At 42.1% G+C, this 18,995-nt stretch overlaps 1 protein-coding gene across 2 annotated transcripts in view; it reads right to left on the bottom strand.

Annotated features, from left to right (window-relative positions):
• DSCAM (DS cell adhesion molecule) overlaps positions 1-18,995 on the bottom strand; it is a 384,919-nt gene that overhangs the window by 22,393 nt on the left and 343,531 nt on the right. For both annotated transcript variants that reach the window (XM_066177133.1, XM_066177135.1), the window contains 4 exons: positions 14,855-14,885; positions 9,001-9,116; positions 6,518-6,667; positions 2,158-2,355 (listed from right to left, as the gene is read on the bottom strand). In XM_066177133.1, coding sequence (XP_066033230.1) covers positions 2,158-2,355; positions 6,518-6,667; positions 9,001-9,116; positions 14,855-14,885 — 495 coding nt within the window. The remainder of the gene's footprint in view (positions 1-2,157; positions 2,356-6,517; positions 6,668-9,000; positions 9,117-14,854; positions 14,886-18,995) is intronic.

Raw genomic sequence — 18,995 nt, 5'->3', positions numbered from 1 at the left:
GCTGAAAGGTAGACACAGAGTAGAAAAGTAGGCTTGTTAAAATATAGATTATGAAATCTGTTTACATAATTGGACATGGTTTATCTACTAAACCACACAGTAAATTTAATTTCTGCCCTTTGCCACACACATTGTAAAATATCCTTGGGTGACAACAGGTTGGAATACATCCAAATGCATCTGAAATCTGGAGTGTCTACAGAAAGGGTTTCCAAGAGGAGATTTTCTATTTATATTTAGATTTGTAAATTTAAAAATCTTAAAAAATTTATGACAATTCTACTTGAAGGTTGTCAGCTGGCTGGCGGTATCCTAGTGACTGCCATTAGCCCATGGAGACAACAGGGGTTTAAGAGGGTGAATTATGGAATATTGAGAACTCCAGGCTATAAATTACTAAACATGAGTGAAGTCAGATACTTGTTCTTACACAGAAAACAAAACAGATTTTTATGGTGAAAGGCCACGCACATCCACTGCTTTGTAGCTCTAACACATAATGAACACCTTTCTCCTAAAATCAGGAGAGACAGTTGGCAATTCCTTCTAGGAAACCAGAGCAAGCCTGAATTCACTTTGGTCAGACTCCCCTTTGAGAAATATTTTACCTTTCTTCTTTTTAAACCTTTATTAGATTGACTTCATGATTGTTCTGCTAGTTAAAAATTTACTCATTTATTTGCCTTTTTTCTTTCTTTTTCAGCATAGGACAGTGGAGAAAGCTTTTTTCCCAGTTACAGTTGCATTTATGATATGAAGGCATCAAGAAGGGATGAGGACTGCAGGCAGAACATGTATTCAGTGTCTCCCCACTTGTCATCTAGAGAAGTAAACTCCATGCTGTTTCTCGGGAAAATCCTGGCCAGCTGCTGCAGAGTTCAGTGTTATGAATGGATTTTTACTTGGACTCTAATTCCAGAGTTTTCCTTTATTTCTTTTTTTTTTCCTTTTTTCTCCTTTCTTTTTTTTTTTTTTTTCCCCACTGATAATGAACATATTACATGAATGGGAAAATAAAAATGCTAACCTGACGGTTGCTCAAATCCTTAGATCATTCCATGTATGACCCAAGAAAATTCTTGCTGACTAATATTGTCCATTCCTAGTCAAATTCTCCTACTTTTGCTGTTGGTATTGGGAAGCTACAGGAAAATTTACCATCTTGTCTTTTAAAGGAAGGATGTCTTTCAAAGGATATGTGTGGAATGAGGAACCAGAGGCACAATATTTGCTCTCATTATCACTACAAGCATTTGTGACATCCTTCATAAATAACCTACAGAAAAAACAACCTGGCAAGGGAAGAACAATGACACCTTGTCTTGGGTTGCAATGAGAGATGTAACCAAAAGTTAAATACACACAGAATAGAATACATATTCAATTGCCATCTGTTGAAACCTGTTGGGGAGGTGTTTTCTTTATCTCTTCCATGACCCATCCCTCATAAGTCTGGCAGGGAGGGGGCAGGTGTCTTCTGTTAATTGGCCAGCTGTTAAAACCAGGTGGGGCAGTGTTCCTTATCTCTTCAAGGACCCATTCTCCCTCCAGGGGACATCTGCTGTTAATGAGCCATCGAGGCTCACTGCATGGCTGATAAAATTATATCATTCCATTGGGAGGAGCCAAGCATTCCTACCTGGACATAATCTGAGATTTGGAACACCAGGACAGTCTGTTTCCAATGGATTCCCAGAGGAAGACTGGACTCATCTACACCAGCATTGGATCAGCAGAGGAAAACTACCCCCTTCTACAGGATCATCTCTGCTTCAACAGAACCACATCTGTCACTCCAGGAAAACTGCAGCCACCATTTTTACTGGACTGCTGCCAACACCCTGACCAACAGGATGTTAGTTTGTATTCTGACTCAGTGTTTTTATTTTGCTACTGCATTTTTAGTTTAATTTCCCTAGTAAAGAGCTGTTATTCCTATTCCTAGATCTTTGCCCAAGAGCCCGTTAATTTCAAAATTATAATTTGGAGGGCGGGGGTTCATATTTTCCATTTCAAGGGAGACTCCTTCCTTCCTTAGCAGACACCTGTCTTTCCAAGCCAAGACACACCTGAGCTCCAAACAAGGCACACCCAGGAACAGGAAGGTTCCTGCAGCTGCTGCTGTCCCACTGCCCCTGTGCACAGCCCTGTCCGTACCTGTGTCCTGCGAGGGGCTGACGCTGTAGCTGTCACTTTCCTTGTCCACTGATCCTGCTGGCCTGGGTGTGGGGAGCCTCCAGTCTGTGGTAAGGGTGTGGGCTGATATGGTGGGGTGGGGTCTGTTGAGGGTCCACTGGCTGGCGTAGCGGTTGCGCGCGGTGGGTCCGGTTTTGGCACTCCTCCTCGTGGTGGGATCTGTGAGGGGTTGGGAAGGAAACCAGCCCTGTCAGAATCACAGAGCCCTAGAATGTCCTGATCCACAGGGATCATTCAGTCCCACCCCTGGCCCTGCCCAGACCCTCCAACAATCCCACCCTGGCCATTCCTGGGAATGGTGTCCAAACACTCCTGGAGCTCTGGCAGCCTTGGGGCCATGACCGCTCATCCAACCACATCTGGGTGAGGAACCTTTCCCTGATATCCAACCCAACCCTTCCCTGACACAGCTCCAGTCATTTCCTCATGTCCCTGGTCATCAGAGAGATCAGTGCCTGGCCCTTCACTTCTGCCTTCCAGAAGGGGATGGCCACTGAAATCATCTTTGTTAAAAAAAAACCCCAAACTCAAGACATTCTTTCTGGGGAAAAAAAATGAACAGTGTTAATGCTGATCATTACCAAACTGCAGATGCTCTTCTAGAACTACTCTCTTTCTAATGAAACTCTACATTTTATCAAGGGTGGAACTGAAGAGCTGAAGGCCCCATCATTCTTCCACTGACACATTCATTATCCCTTTACTCCAAGAAAAGCAGTTCTCCAGCACCAAAACTTCTCTGAGAACTGAAAGAGCACAAGGCAAGTAGTTCTGGTCAGGGATTTTACACCACGCCTCAAGGGAAGTGTAAGGTAAATCATCGGCATAGTTATGCCCTCAGAAACACTCTGCACCAGGTACCTGCTGTCAGTTTTTAAATAGATGTGCTCAGAAATGTGGGGCTATAATTCCCTATTCTGGAAATACTGTTACTATATTGCAGTATTGATCAGGTACAGATTTCCTATTTTAACAAGTGGTCAAAACATAAAACATAAGCTGTAATAATGCCATCAGAGTTTCAGTGGGAACAGGTTCATAAAGATTTGACTGCTTTGGAACAATTAGTAAATTAATACAATTTCTCAAACTTTAAAAATCATCTGCTACTGGTTTAAGGTCAGCAACATTGTACTTATTAAATTAACTTAGAGATAATATAGTGACCAAGATTGCAAAAGCAAACTCTGTGCCAAAATTGACCTCCTTAAACTAATTAATAAAGAGTTCTGCCCTAAAAGTGAGTCTAACAAAGCGAGGGCAAGAGAAAAAATCATTATGTGGCAAATGGGGAGTGACTACATCAGCACTGAAGGATTTCTCTTCAAAGCTTCTGAAAGGATATCACTAACAATAGAAAGGGTATTAGAAATGAAAAATTCAAATCTATTCAGAATGTTCTTTGACATTCAAATGGTGAAGTTGTCAGCCTTTGAGGTAAGAGACTTTAGCAGAAGAAATTGAAAGAAAAAGCAATACCCAGATAATGACTCTGAGCATTGCTTCTGCCTAAGCATTCCCAGTGAGAATTTGTATTCTGCTGCTCCAAAGAAACAAGGCATTTATTTACAAACAATAGTCTGATCCTTCTCCTTTCTTTTCCCTACAGCAGTGGAGAAATTAGAACCTGGTGCCATTGATAATTGATCCTGCTGGTAGTGCAGCACAGAGCTGCCTCACATGGATAACATCCAAATCCATGCTCAGTGTGGTACAAACCAACACTTGGGAATGTGGCACGTGGCTGTGATGCCTTAAGTTTTAACTTTCATGTTTTTTTGATTCTGTGCTGCCTAAGGGTATAGTTCTGAGCCTCATATTAAGTGTTAGTCACCTCTCTTCACAGAGTAGGTAGACAAAACAAATCCTTTTTCTGCTGGAGACCAAGGACAACTATTACAAGTTTTCAGGCCCAAAAGCATAAACAATGGTGGGCTGAAAAGAGAAAACAAGAAGGATGAGACTTCACAACCCAAAGCTGTAATTGGACAATTAAACCCCAATATGCAAATGGACCAAAACTTACAGAAGTGTGAGACCTCGTGACTGGTCATCCATTTTGTGACCATTCTTGGTCCACCTTGGGTATAGCCCTGGCCAGGCTCTTGTGCTGCCCAAGGTGTATCCTTAAAGGCCTTTCAATAGATACCTGCTTTATTCTCTAGCTCTGTCCAGTCTCTGTTCCAGGTCAGCCTTCCCAAAGCATCAGCTGTGGTGTAGCCAGGAGTGAGCCTCATTCAAGGCAGAACACAAAGAACAGAAGGAGAGTGCTGGTGGGAACAGCTCCTGGCACAGTATTGGGGCTGCCTGCTCTGGAGAAGGTAAGGTTTGGGGGGATGCCGTCAATGTACAGAAATACCTGAAGGGCAATAGGACAAGAGCCAAGTTTCTGTCAGTGGAGCCTAGTGAGAAGACCAGGGGCAATGGCCACAAGGAGAAACTCAGGAGCTTCATCCTGAACATCAGGAAACACTTTAATGTGAGCGAGACTGAGCCCAGGCACAGGCTGCCCACAGAGGGGGTGGAGTTCCCATCCTTGGGGGCATTCAGAAGTCATCTGGGGATGTTCCTGAGCCACCAGCCCTTGCTGACCCTGCTTTAAGCAGAGGGGCTGGACTGACCAGTGCCCAGATGTCCCTCTGGACCTCGGCCTCTGATTCCATGCCTTGGGAGGATCTCATCAGCAATGGGAATGAGCTGGGAGAGCCTCTGCCAGCACACAGGAGCTCAGTCCTGATGAGCAGAAGCTCTGCTCCAGCCGTGCTGTGCCTCTGTGAGGGGCTTTGCAGCACAGGCACAGCAATTCCAGGGCTGGCAGTGGGATGGAAACACAGCTGGTGCCCTGGTTATGCCAGCTCTGCTGTCAAACACAACTGGAGAGAGCTGAGGTCAGCAAGGCAAAGGTTCACAGAGCACCTCTTTCATAAATAAATAAATAAGGATGAGAGAAGAACCTAAAACATGCTGTAAAGGAATATTTGTCACTCAGTGAATATGAGTGGGCTCAGACAGGAGGGTCCATAACCTCTGAGCCAACCAGCTGGGCTCTGCTCTCCTCTTCACAGCAGAAGTGGTGGCTCTAGACAAAATCCCATCACCCAGCCTGCAGCAAAGCTGGATTAGTGTCTTAAGTCCAGAGAACATTACCTGGAAGTCTTTGACCCAGCCCTGTGCACTGCTGCAATCAGATCTGTACTGCTTAATGCAAGTGCTGGTGGGTTTTTATTTCCAAGCAGGGCTGGACACAGATCACACTGTTACACATGAGTTAAATCCACATTTAATTTGAAGGAATTCTCTCCCTGGCTGCAGAGGAATGAAGCACAGAACTGCACACAAAGAGGCATTAGTAAGGAAGGTGCTATAAAGTTCTGTGGTATGATACATGCATGAGGTTTTGGGGTGATGCCTCTTTCCTTATTAAAAAATCTAGCCCTCAAGGAATGACCTGAAAAAAGATGAAAGAGCTAAAAAAGCACCAAGGCCAGGACTAGAACACCTATTATTTAAAAGACTGTGGTGGAAATGAATTTTTCAAATAATCTGCATTCTAGCAACTGAGCTTTCAGCATTTATGTTCACCAAAATCAACAAGTAAATTCTGAAATGATCAGGGGACAGAAATAATGTAAGAGATCTCAGAAATTGCACACTGCAGTGAACTACATTTTGGTAAAATTTGTAACTTACAACTAATCATTCAATCTAGTATTTTTTTTTACGCCTTTACATAGATATGGAACATATTCATGAGAGGAATGAGAAGAATGGATGGCATCAGTATATTAATTTATGATAGTATTTTAATCACTAGAAGAAATAACTTGGCATGAATATATCTGGGAAAAGTAATTTACCATAATAACTAAAGTCAGAAATATAATTTTCCAGAAAAAGTAATAATGAGAATTGCTTTTTTTTTTTTTTTTTTTTTTTTTTTGCCTGATGGAGAGGCAGGAGGAAAGATTTTTTTGAAATACAATATAGATTGATCACAGAGAAAAAAAAAGTATATGAGACACTGAAGGCCAATACGGTAATTTACCCAATAAATTCTGGAAATTAAAATTTAGCATGCATTTGGTTTAATGAAGGCCAGGTATGAATTATTTCAAATTACACCTCCATTTCAGATGCACATGCAATTTTCCCCACATTGAATCACTAAGTGCAATAGTTTAAGAAATGCCCTCTGCTGACCTAAAAAGATTTCTCTGCACTCTCAGACAGAAGGATGAGGATGCAAATGCAGGAGCAGAGTTATTTATTTTGTTACAGCTTTCTCCTCTCTAAGAAAACCCTTATCTTCTGATGTGCTTACTTGTTCCTGGCCGGGCATCAGAGACATCCACCAGTGGCCCTGTGGCTTGTGACACGGACTGGTAATGGACCGTGTGGGTGACAGTCAGGGACTTCTGCTTGGACGTCTCTCCAAAGTCAGCATCAGTGAGCAGAACCGTCGATCTGTCGTCTGCAAGTGAAAAAATAATCAGACAATGAGTACAGAATGTTGGCTTTGCCTTCATTAGAGCTTTGCAGCGGGTCCCCAGGTGTCCCCAGCCCAGGGCTCCCTGCTCTCTGCAGGGCCAAGCTGGCTTTGAAGGGAGGGAGCCTCTGGGTTTAAACTCAAAGCCCACATAAAACTACAGAATAACTTTCATTTTTCCTGGTGATTTCACCTTAGAGACGTGCAGCTGGGGCAGACTGTTAAACTTCCTCGCAAAGTGCTGATTTGTGTGGAATCATTTGTGGCTCTAATTCCTTCGTTCCCATCCTTTGAGCACTGCCCTCTTCCCCTTCACTTCCAGAGAGCTCAGATGAGATTTTCAACAGCATATACCATTTATTCATTTTTATTAGCATGATTAGCAATGTCCTCAGTGAAATCACCCCCATCTTCCCAAAAGGAGGCTGTTAGGTGGTGTTGCTAACCAACCCTCTCTCCCCTTTTTCTGCAGAGACACAATATTGCAGAAGGGATGACCCTGAACCAGGACTGTTTTTTTTTTCTGCAGCTTCAAATAAAGGTGTGAGGTTAAGCCTGACCTTGGGAAGGAAGAAAACTGTGAGTACTAACCTTTACTGCTGTGTGGTTCTGCTCCTATTTCTTCCCTGTGGGGTAGAATGTATTCACCAAATTTCTACACAGACCTTGATCATTGCAGCGCTATACAGCACTTGCTTCCTTTTTCAAAAATATTTTTTTTCCAGTTGTGATCTCTGCATCTTTTTTTTTTTTTTTTTTTGCTCCAAGGGGCAATCTGGTCCACTTGATCATGGATGGTTTAATAGCAAGAAATCTTTCACTGCCTTTGTGCTTGCAGAACAACTATTTGGTGTGCTATCAGACTTTCTTTTACTGTCTTTTTGCCATTCAGGATTGCAATAAAAGCCTCAAGGATTTCCTGCTGTGCTGTGCTATATAGTTTTGTGATGTGTTCTAAGGGACTGGCAGCAGCAGGACTTCTGGGCATTTACTAGTCAGCAGAAGTTGATCCACTTCTTTTAAGCATCTCTGGTTTTTGTTTTGGATTTTTTTTTTTTAACTTGACAAGACACCATTAGGGTGAACAGTTCTGCACAATAACAGAACTCACATTTTTTACCCAAAGAAGGCTATAAATAGAATAACATTAGGAATCAAACCACTCTGTCTCTGGCAAAAGATGAGCTCTTATTCAGGTTGGGAATAAAGCCTCTTGGCAGCAAACTCTGTCAAACCCTGCCAAAATCCCTGCTTATTCTGGGTGGAAAGCTGCCTCTTACCAAGGCCCTGATCGCATTGCTGCAGTTCAGGCTCTAAGAGTATTTCCACTGTAACCCCCCCACTGCTCAGCAGCTGCCACTCAAAAGTTAAAGCTGTCTTTAGAATGAAACCTGGCACAAAGGGCAGACTTTGGGAAGCTCAAATCATGATTTAAAAAGTCTGGAGGTCTTCTTTTCAAACCTGGGACGGGCATGGACAGGAGGTGCAGAGATGCTGCTCTCAGCTTCATGACTTTCCCCTCTGGCCACATCATCCCTGGATGCTGTTACATTGTCAGATGCAACAGATTTTATACAGATTTTTACCAAAAAAACTGAAGTTAAAAGTCTAACAAGATCAGTCAGGGGTGTCTTGCCAGTGTGTGCCCATACAGTCACGACATCAAGCTGCATTTCTATTCTGGGTTTCTGGACATTTTAAAATTATTTGGGAAAAAAACCCCGAACAACCCAACACCAAACAATTCTATTTTTTGTGACAGTTCAATTAAGTTCCAGCCCCATGAGAAATCTTGTTTTCTGTTGTGTCAAACAGTTTAGATTTGAATTTTGCATGGATACACAGAAGCTAAAAACTGATCAAAATGTTGAAATGCCTTGTGCTATGAACAGGTGGGTACAATATGCAACATGTAAGTTTTAAAAGTTAGCTGTAGCAAATCTTCAGATACCGAGAGAGCAGTTTCAGAATTTCATTTTCCCTTTAAATAATGTCAATGATCCAACTGCCTAGTCAGAGCCAAATGAGAAATCAGAATGAAAATCATAAAGTTGCCAGCCCTCAATTACATTTTCAAGAAACTCTTTCCAACAGTTTCATTTTCCTAATGTCCTGCATTATTTTAGATCCTATACTGAGATTAGTTTTAGTGGGAAATGACTCAAAGGGGAGGAAAAAAAAAAATCCAGTTCGGTTTTCAAATCACTTTGTAGCTCTTTTCTCTTGATGTGTGCAGCAGGGAAAAGGTGTGGAGTAAAGGAATTCCACCTAGAAGAACCTGTTACACTAACCAGGGGAAAAAAAAAGCCCAAATTTACCAATGGTCTCCATGGTGTCCCTCTCCTCTATCAGCAGCTGTGCTCTAGGAATGTCTATGTGCATCCTCAGTGTTTGCTGCTGCTTATTAAGTGTGTCTGATGTCCTGGTGTTCTTGCTGAAAACAAAAGAGAAGTGAACACGTTAACATCCAGCCTAATAGAAAAGATATTTGCAAACTTCCTCATATTCAATCTGTCCAGCTCATAAAAACCGATGTAACCATAATCAGCAAAAACCACTCATGCATCTGATTTTGCCCTCTTCAGAACAAGTGCGTGGTATTAATTTATTGCACGTGGCAAGGCATTAGATGAATGCACAGTGTGGAGGGATGTGGTCTGTCCTCCATCAGTAGGAATGTGAAAATTTCACACAGTTTTCTTCAAGTGTTGTCATAATGAAATGAATAAAAACACTTAGGAAGATGGACCTTTTCTTTCACTTCTCATGAAAGTGAGTAATGCAACCCACAGCTGATCAAACAGGTTGGTAGGAAAATGGTGTCTTGAGTAATTTCTAATTGTTTTTTTATCTTTTCATTATTTTTAATTAGCTAACTTCCAAATATCACTTTGACTGATAAATGAAAAAGCAAATTAATAACTAGGCATGCTATAAATAGATTGCGTAAAATAAATAAAGGCTTTAGTCCCATTGATGTTCCAAGACAAAAATTGCAAATCTTGTTTACATTCGTGGATTATGTCTAATTGATTGATGCAATAATCCAAAAAAGAACATAAACCAATTATTTTATCATCATGCAAATTGAAACAATTTCATTTTGAAGTTTGTGTACCAGAAAATGACTTCTTAAATGAGCTGTCTACCAACAGCAAACGAAAATGGATGGTAAAACCAAGCACCAGTCATTTCTAGCACAGAGCTTGCATCAAGAAACCTTCAGATTGCACTAAAAACCCAGGAACGTTTTGCCCTTTTACATGTAATTACTCTCTGGATGAAGTGAAATATTTGCAAATACTTCACGCAGGGAGGCTGAGAAGATTTGAGACAAATCAGCCAGCAGTGTGATCCAGGTGCTCAGGCTTCAAAGGGCTGTAAGATCCAAGTGGAAACTCATTTTCTAGTGTAAAATAGCTGCAGATCACTCAGTTTAATTCTGCTTTGGCAGTGAATTATTTCTGTTAATGGAATCAGCAGAGGACTGTTAAAGTGATAAGCTCAGTTCTTCTGCGAGTGTTGGAGATTAATCCATGTATGATGAGCCCATATCTCCAGGAAATTTGTGTTAACTTCCTGCTGTGCCTCCACGTCAGCAAGACCTGATTGCCTCAGGTTTGGAGGTTCTCCTGGAGCCCCTTTTTGGAGGAATTTCCTAGCCACGTGGTCAGTGGTTCTCCTCCAAATCCAAGTGAGATCCACAAGGCACGTGGCAGCACCTCTCTGATTTTCACCTCCTGGCTTTCCCTGGGGTTGTGGTCCCCAGCACTAACATCACCTATACATCCCAAATGTAACGTCTCTCTTCTCCTGGGTGAATAGATGGTGCTGTCCCCATCACATGCACGTGGATAGTTGAAATGCATTCAGACAGGCCACAGCTGGTGCCTCATTCAGTCATCATGGAAGCAAAATATCAGGAGAGCCTCCCAAGGGCTCCCAGACTTTTCTCCACATATAATCAGGGGAGAATGGTCATCACAGGGTTTTACTAAATATATAAATTTTCAAAGATATTTAGTAATATCAAATGCAGATAAATTCCACATTGACGTTCTTCTCCAAGTCTCTGCAGGGAGCAGATGCCATTCAAGTTGCTGAAATGTTAAGAGAATCAGAAAGTAATAATGCCAAATATGCTTGGATACAGGTCCTTGGAAAGCTGCACTGCTCTGGGCTTGCCCAAGGTCATAGAGCAAATGTAGAGCACCAGTTCCAGTGCCTCACTGTCCTCGGAGTAAGGATTTTTTTTTTCTAATATTTAATCTAAACCTGCCCTCTTTCAGTTTAAAGAAGGAAACCGATTTTTTCATGTCCAGTTTCACGAATCCAATAGTTACAGGACACACAGAGTTAGACACACCTAGAATTCTGTGCAGTACATAACTGAGCCTGGGAAATGCATCACTGCACCCCTCTGCACTCATGGGGATGCAGGAGACAAAGGGATGGAATCAGACTCCTGCTCAGAGAATGCAGATCCCAGAATCTCAGAGCTAGAGCCTCTTCAGCAGGAGAAATGCTCTGGATTTCCATTATTAGAAACTACTCAACCAATACAAAAAGCATTGTTTGGACCGCAGGGAGCAGGAGCAGAGTTTTCCCCAGATCTGCAGTTTTCCTGCTCACCTGACAAGAGAGAATTCCCAATCCCAGCCTTGGCTCCAGGGATAGCTTCATGCTAAATACGTGGGAGGTCTTTCAAGCCAGAACTGGAACCCAGGCCTCTCTAAATTCAGCAATAGTCCCTGCTATTCTTGAGAGTTTTTCCTTGGCTTGTGGGCTGTTTCTCCTCCTCCTTGCTGATCTAATTAATTCCCCTGCATGCAGCAGTGACATGGGGTGTCCAAACACAGCACAGGCAGTTGGCAGAAGCAAGGGGGATGTTGCTGATTAGGATGCTGTCTCATTCTGGCTCAGGGAGTTTTGAATTCTTTTTGTGCAGACCACAACAGCTCCGCTTTTAAATTATAAAATCCTAAAGTGCCAACAGCAACGAAGTGCCTCTAGGGCTTGGAAACAGGGCAAAGAGTTTTAAAGTTTCAGTTTTGAAGCTTCGTTAGAAGTATTTCCTAAACTAAATTCAGGCAAAAAGTATTTTAATGGCCTGGTGGACGAAGAGTCCAACGATTATTTCTTTAAAGGGATAAAATGTCTGTATCTTTATTTTTTCATATTTGCAGACATAAAATTCCCAAACATAAGCATGTGCTTTTCTTTACTTATCAGACCTTGTAAGGATCTGTGTATAATAGAATTAATTCCCTCAGGTTCAAAGAATATCTGAGCTCCTAATCATTAGACACTGGGAGCCTGTCAGGAGACTGAGTCACAGAATCACAGAATCATGTCTTGGGTTGGAAAAAACCTTAAATCCCGTCTCATTCCAACCCCCTGCCATGGGCAGGGACACCCCCCACTATCCCAGGTTGGTCCAAGCCCTGTCCAGCTTGGCCTTGGACACTTCCAGGGATGAGGAGTCCAAAACTTCTTTGGACAACATGTTCCAGTGCCTCAACACCCTCTGAATAAAGAATTCCTTCCTAATATTTAATCTAAACTTGCCCTCTTTCAGTTTAAAACTCTCGCCCCTTTTCCTGTCACTGTCTGCCCATATTAAAAGTCCCTCTCCTTTTCCTAAGCCCCTTCCAGGTACTGAAATGTCTCAATGAGATCTCCCCAAAGATTTCTCCATTCTGAAGAATCCCAGCTCTCTCAGTATTTTGCTGTATTCTTTTACTCTACTAAAGTTCCTGCTTTTGTCACTATTTAAAACAGATATTTGGGCAGGTGGCGCTTTGGTCTGAGTACAACTTTTGAGTCTGTGGATAAAAGGGCCTTTTCCAGAGTAAGTACATTGTACAGGGCATTTTAAAAGAGTTTGTTGTAAAAACATATGGGAAACTAAATCAGAATATTTGGGGATGAAAGATTCTTAATCTTACATTCAAAATTTAAAAGTTCAGTGAATTGCTAAACTGATTCACAGTGAACTGTTACAAAGAGCGTGGCTGGACTGATGCCAAAAGAAACATTAAAAAGCTGTGCTTATCCAGCAGCAGGGATTTTTATTTGTGAGTGTAAGGTCTCAACAATGAGTTGTGCAGCTCCCATTAAACTGCTGACTTATCCTGCTCCACAGACATTCGACTTACACAGCCAAAGCCAGCTGACTCTCAAAGCGAAGACTAAAGCTCCATTTTTAATCCACATTATACACACTCACGAAAATCTCCTCAAAGGGAAAGATACACAAAGCTCTCTCCAGGCCTCAAACACTCCTGCCAAGCAGGGAATCATCTTTTCTGCCCTCTCCCCAAATACCCCCTTTCTTGATATTTTTATCACAGCAGATTTTGGTGAAATCTTAAAGATAAACTATATCAGGGGATTTATCATATGTGACTGTTTTTTTGGAGAGGGCTTATTATTCTTTGATTATTCACATGCTACATCTTCAGGAACATCTGTTGTTTGTGGGTAGCTCAGGTTTTGGTTGAAGGTATTTCACAGATTGGTCACAAATGAGAGTTCCCAGTTCTGGCAAGTCTGCACATGTAAGCCTATATCCCCTACTTCCTCTGAAGTTCTGATTTAACAGTCATTTGTCCTTGTTCAAATTTTAGAAAAGGAATATACAATATGCCTATGTCATAAAACCAAGATTATTTGTTAATAAATGAGATGAGAGGAACTGGTTTGATAATCATGTTTCAATGCTGGTGAAAGGAAAAGGCAAATGAAATGGTGGCAGGTGATTTACCTGGAAAAACAGCTCTGAACTAAGGACTGAGAGAGGACCTGGCTGCTCTCTGAGTACATCACGTGGGGAGGTGACTACATCAGGTAATTCCTTAATTTGGTAACCATCAGCAAATGAAAAAATGAGTAAAATCTTGGCACTTCTGCTGGAAGTTTGGCGAAGTTTTCTAAGTGTCAGAGGAGCGAGACTCTGAAGTGGCCTTGCAGAAGTGGTGCCAAGGCTTGTGAAGCCAAGCTGGGCTAGGGCAGAGTGTTACCAGTTGTGCAGAGGGGCTCTGAGGGGTTGTCACTGGGACTGAAAGTCTCCATCCAGGGGTTTCAGCTGTCCCTGCTGCGTTTCTGCAGGGAACAGACTTGCTGTGTGTGCTAACCTGTGCTGTCTTCTGTGGCACCAGAAACGACCAGGGCAAATGTTCCTGAAGCTGCTGAATCCCACAGTTTGCTGCCATGGGCAGCCAGGGAGGGGATGACCTGGACTGCATGACCAGTCCTGTTAACAACCCTGGGCTTATTCAGATATGATGGCACAGAGCTGAATTTACACCAAACTCACCTGTCACCATGTCTTTGCTGAGTTTGTTCTTACAATAGAAGTGAACTTTATCATGGGTGAGGAAGTCTGCAGTGTGGTTCGTGTGGTGAAATATCTATGACATTCTCAAATTTGTTGCTTGAATATAAAAAGTGTTTTCTAGCAACCCAAAATTCATTTGAACTCAAGAATAATCCCTTAGCGATCCCAGTTTCAAATATATGCACTGGTTCTAAAGTTCAATATTTTCCCTAGACAAAACAATAAACATTGAAGATATGAAATTTCCAGCTTTGAAAGAATTGTGGTGCCAGAATAGTCATTATGATGCAATTCAACAACTGAATTAGATTTCCGAATGCTGAGCTGATGGAAAAGAAGTGAAAAATAATAAATGGATTTACCTGCTCTTATGTACCTTTGGGTATAAGCAGCTAACAACAGTGAACTACATAAACAGAGCTGCAAAGTTTAGAGATATTCAGAGCCAGAAATTTATTGCCTTTAATCAGATGATCCCTGAAGAACAATTACTTTGATACATATTATGAAAATATTTTTCAGAGTAGGAAAAATGTCCAAATGGACCTACATAGCTTCTATGATCTCATCTACTAAGAGGAGTTTTCAATTTTTTAATCATTGTAGCCCCTCACACTGTCCACAAAATGTTTTCTTTCTCCCGTGTCTGACCATCAGTGCATCACAGCTCTTAACAGACAGACAAATGGTGTGTTTTGGAAAAGGGTTTAGGAATAAAAAGTTTACTTCTCCATTTTTCCCTACAACTATTCTTGAATATGATGCTATAGTTTACAGATATTAAAAAAAAAAAAAAAAAAAAAAACAAACCATAAAAACCAATCTGTTCTTACCTCATAAGCATTTCGGCCAAACTCTTTGCATCTGGAAGAAAATAGAGGAAATGTCATCACAAATGAAAATCTCTTTGAGAGATGCATTATTAGCAAGTGATTTGAGTCAGCCATGTGTAAGACCACTGCTGTTTCTCAGATCGAATGCCTGAAAGTCCCTACTTTTGCTGAAATTGCATTTCTGCCCCAAACAGCCCAATTTATTTCCTCTGTTGCACCAAAGATGGTAAGAGAAATACAAGTTACCATTGGCTTAACTAGAAAAAAAACTGCATAAACATATTAGAAATATGAACAATTTAACAAATAATGGGAATCTCTGTTCCTTTGTGCCATGGGTAGCAAATTAACAGGTGAAGGAAGAAGAAAAGGCAAAAAAAATAGAAATTTTGATACCCATCTCTGGGCAAGAGTCAAAGCCAGGCAGGATGAGCAGTTGCTAACATGTCATTTCCAAACCAAATGTAATTGCACGAAATCTGAGCAAGGGAGGCCTCCAAGGAGTCAGTTTTGAATCACAGAATTCCTGAGGTTGGAAAAGATCTTCCAGAGTCCCAGCTATGCCTGATTCCCACCTTGTCCCCAGCCCAGGGCACTGAGTGCCACCTCCAGCCCTTCCTTGGACACCTCCAGGGATGGGCACTCCAAATCTTCCTGGGCAGCCCCTGCCAAGGCCTGAGCACCCTTTCATGAAAAAAAATTCTTCCTGATGTCCAACCTGAACCTCCCCGGGGACAAACTTGCTTGGTTGCACTTAAACATTGAGCATTTTTCCACTAGCAATAATTCAAAACTACTGCTGGGTCTTCAGAGTATGGTCTACACATGAAACAGAGGATGGTTTATTCCCACATGGATGAGCCCTGAAAAATAAGGCACTGCTGAAGGAAAAATATTCCTCCTGTTCTTGTCATTGCTGCTATTATTAGCAGCAAATCCTCTGGGGCTATAATTATTTCAATACTTATCATTTCAAAAGGCACAGCTGAAGTTTGGTTTTTCAGGTAGGCTTCTGTAAAACTTTATCAACATAATACACTAATTTCTGTGGTATCATCCAGCAAAAAACAGGCAGCTCTGCTTTGTTCTCCTGCTGTCTGCTGCTAAACAAACTCACTTAAAATGCTGATTCCCAAGTCCTTAAGTTGATCACAGGGCAACAAAACGGCCTTTTGTGCAACCAAGTGAAGCAAATCTGAGAAGAAAGCAATTCCAAGTTCTAAGTCTTCAAACAACTTTTACATGGAAGTTTACATCTCTTCTTTTATCTGCTTTTAAATCTACCAGCACCTGTCAAGACATTTACTGAATTTGTCTTTGTTTTCTCCATCCCACCTTTTTTATTCCTCAATCATGTCTTGGGTCTCCAACACCTACAACAATTTCCTTACTTGTGATCCTATTAAACATTCTGCCTTTAAAATCCCAAGGATGCAGGCAGAAACAAGCTACCATCTTAACATATCTCTATAGCTTGTGTTGAACTAATTTTTAAAAGGAATGGAGAGAAGGCTCTTTTTATTCATTAAAAAACTCAGCAAAACACCTTTTATCCACTTTTCTGAACTGTATTTATCTGACACAGTTCCAGCTTGCCTCTCTTAAGCTTTATTCCTCACCTACCACTGGAGAAGCTGGAATTCTGTGCTCCCTCTAGGTCTGTTTGCTCCACTCCTTCATTTTTAACTTTCCTCCATCCCTTTCCAGCACGAAGCATGGAAGATTCCTGGTGGAGGGAAGGATGGTTCATCTGAGGTGTCTCATCTAAACCAAACAATGCTTCATTTGGCACTCAGAATTCCTATTTTTCACTTGGAATGAGACTGCCTTTGCTATTACCACTTGTAAGTGGTAGTGCCCAGTAGATGACAATATCTTTGCCGTGAGCCATAAAGCAAAAGACCAACACTGCTGCTTCCAAAGGAGTTTTGTTACTGACTTCCAAAAACCCAGGAAGGGACAAATTTCTTTGGAAGAATACAAAAATAGCCAAAGTAATCCAACACAATAATAATAATAGTAATAGTAATAATACACTGGTTGTAAGTAATGGGTTTTTTTTCAGTGTATTTTATGATGCTTCTTGCTATTCTAGCAGCATCAGGATCATGAAGACACTGTGCACACATTCTCCCTCTGGCACACATAATCAGGGTGGTTTAATATGCAAATACTGTTTTCATTCAGCCAGCAGCTTTTTGAAGCAATTTCTGCCTCCTTAAATGAAGTCTGTGGGTATTTGTGCAAGGAATTCACAACTCAAGAAAAGCAGAAGGGGCAAAGTTGAGAATTATTACAATGTACTTCAGTTTGCTTTTCATAATTTTTTCATCACGTTTAAATGGCAAACAATCTCCCTCACATGTTTTCAGGTGCTGCCCAGCACACAGATGATTTCCATCCTGCATCTGGAAAAAAATTCACACCATTCATGAATGTGGCACATAAGTGCTCATTAACACAGGTTGATTCTTGCTTAAATAGATGCACAGAAGATTGTGTACCTTCAGAAAAAAAAACCCCATGAGGCATCAGCAAAGACCATGCAATGTGTCAAAAGCTGAATGAGGAAGCACTGAAGGGAAAAAAAATCCTTCCATCAGCTGAGTTTAAATTTGCTAATTATCCAAGGACATTGTTCAAATGGTGAGCAGAACAGCTGGAGTTAATGATGGGCACACAGGTTGGTGTGGAATGGGACGAAAACAAAGGTGGCAGGAATATAAAGGGCTCCTCTGTATCCATGAAACAAAAATCCAGAAGCCTAAAAGTAACTGAATATCACAGAATCATGGAACGGTTTTGGATGGAAGGCACCTTAAAGATCATCCACTGCCAACCCTGCCATGGGCAGGGACACCTTCCACTATCCCAGGCTGCTCCAAGCCCCAGTGTCCAACCTGGCCTTGGGCACTTCCAGGGATCCAGGGGCAGCCAACGCTTCTCTGGACACCCTGTGCCAGGGCCTGCCCGCCCTCCTAGGGAACAATTGCTGCCCAAGATCCCAGCCAGCCCTGCCCTCTGGCACTGGGAAGCCATTCCCTGTGTCCTGTCCCTCCATGCCTTGGGAATTGTCTCTCTCCAGGTTTCCTGAAGCTCCTTCAGGCCCTGCAAGGCCACCCTGAGCTCAGCCCAAAGCTTCTCCTGTCCAGGCTGAACAATCCCAGCTGTGTCAGCCTTTCCTCCCAGCAGAGCTGTTCCATCCCTCTGCTCATCCTGGTGCCTCCTCTGGACTGGTTCCAGCAGCTCCACGTCCTCCCTGTGCTGGGACCCCACCACAACAACATCGTGTGTCCAGGACATTAGCTCCAGGAGAAATGGTTTTGTCAGAAACCAATGACCAGCGATTTTAATGTGCTTTTCCTGCAGTAGCCTTTTGATCAGCAAATTGATAACGCTTTCTAAAATAAGCCAGCATCCCTGGCTGTGTCCTATCACCTCCCAGTTTTCAGGTGGTGAAATCAGGGCTTGGGAAGGGGGCACAGATGATAGAGGGAAGGGGATGATCTCTGCTCCAGCCAAGCACCACTTCAGTGAAAAAGCCACAGCCATCACTCTACTCTGCTGGGGCAGCCACCTTTAAAATTCTTAACACACTTGGGTTTTCCCCCTGGGAAATCAGGGACAGTGATAGAGTTTTAAATTGCATCCTGCCACTCCTGAACTATCATGCCGTGCTGATCCTTTCTGCTTGTGTTAAGGCGAATTTGATTTAAAAACAAAGGGAAAACCATTACAGGAGTAGCAGAGCTGGGTCAATAGCCAGGAGAAGGAGCATTAAACCATCAGGCTTCTCTCTGAGAATATCTGCTGAACTCCTGAATGGCTGCATCAACTCCAGCAGCCAAGTGACCTTTCTTTGTGACCTGTCTGGTGGAACTACTAAACTGGGCAAAAATCAGGATTTTGCGGAGAACTCTGCTTTCTTTGTAAAGAAGGAAGAAAAATGTTTAACTGTGCCTACATCCAGACAAGTGGTAAAAGGATCAAGAATGGAGAGGCTGCTATTCTTCAACAGAAATGGGAACTCAAGCCCATTGTCCATGAGCATACAAATGTTTGCATACATAGCACAGTGCAAAGAAACCTGCAATTCCCACTCCTCTTTGTCAAACAGGTTCAAGAAAAACACATCTGTAGC

This window comes from Chamaea fasciata, unplaced genomic scaffold (assembly GCF_029207755.1).
Source record: "Chamaea fasciata isolate MVZ Bird 193981 ecotype frontalis unplaced genomic scaffold, bChaFas1.0.hap1 SCAF_2, whole genome shotgun sequence".
In the NCBI taxonomy this organism is placed as follows: domain Eukaryota; kingdom Metazoa; phylum Chordata; class Aves; order Passeriformes; family Sylviidae; genus Chamaea; species Chamaea fasciata.
Note: the sequence above shows the minus strand (reverse complement) of the source record. Positions and strands in the feature narration are given on the sequence as shown.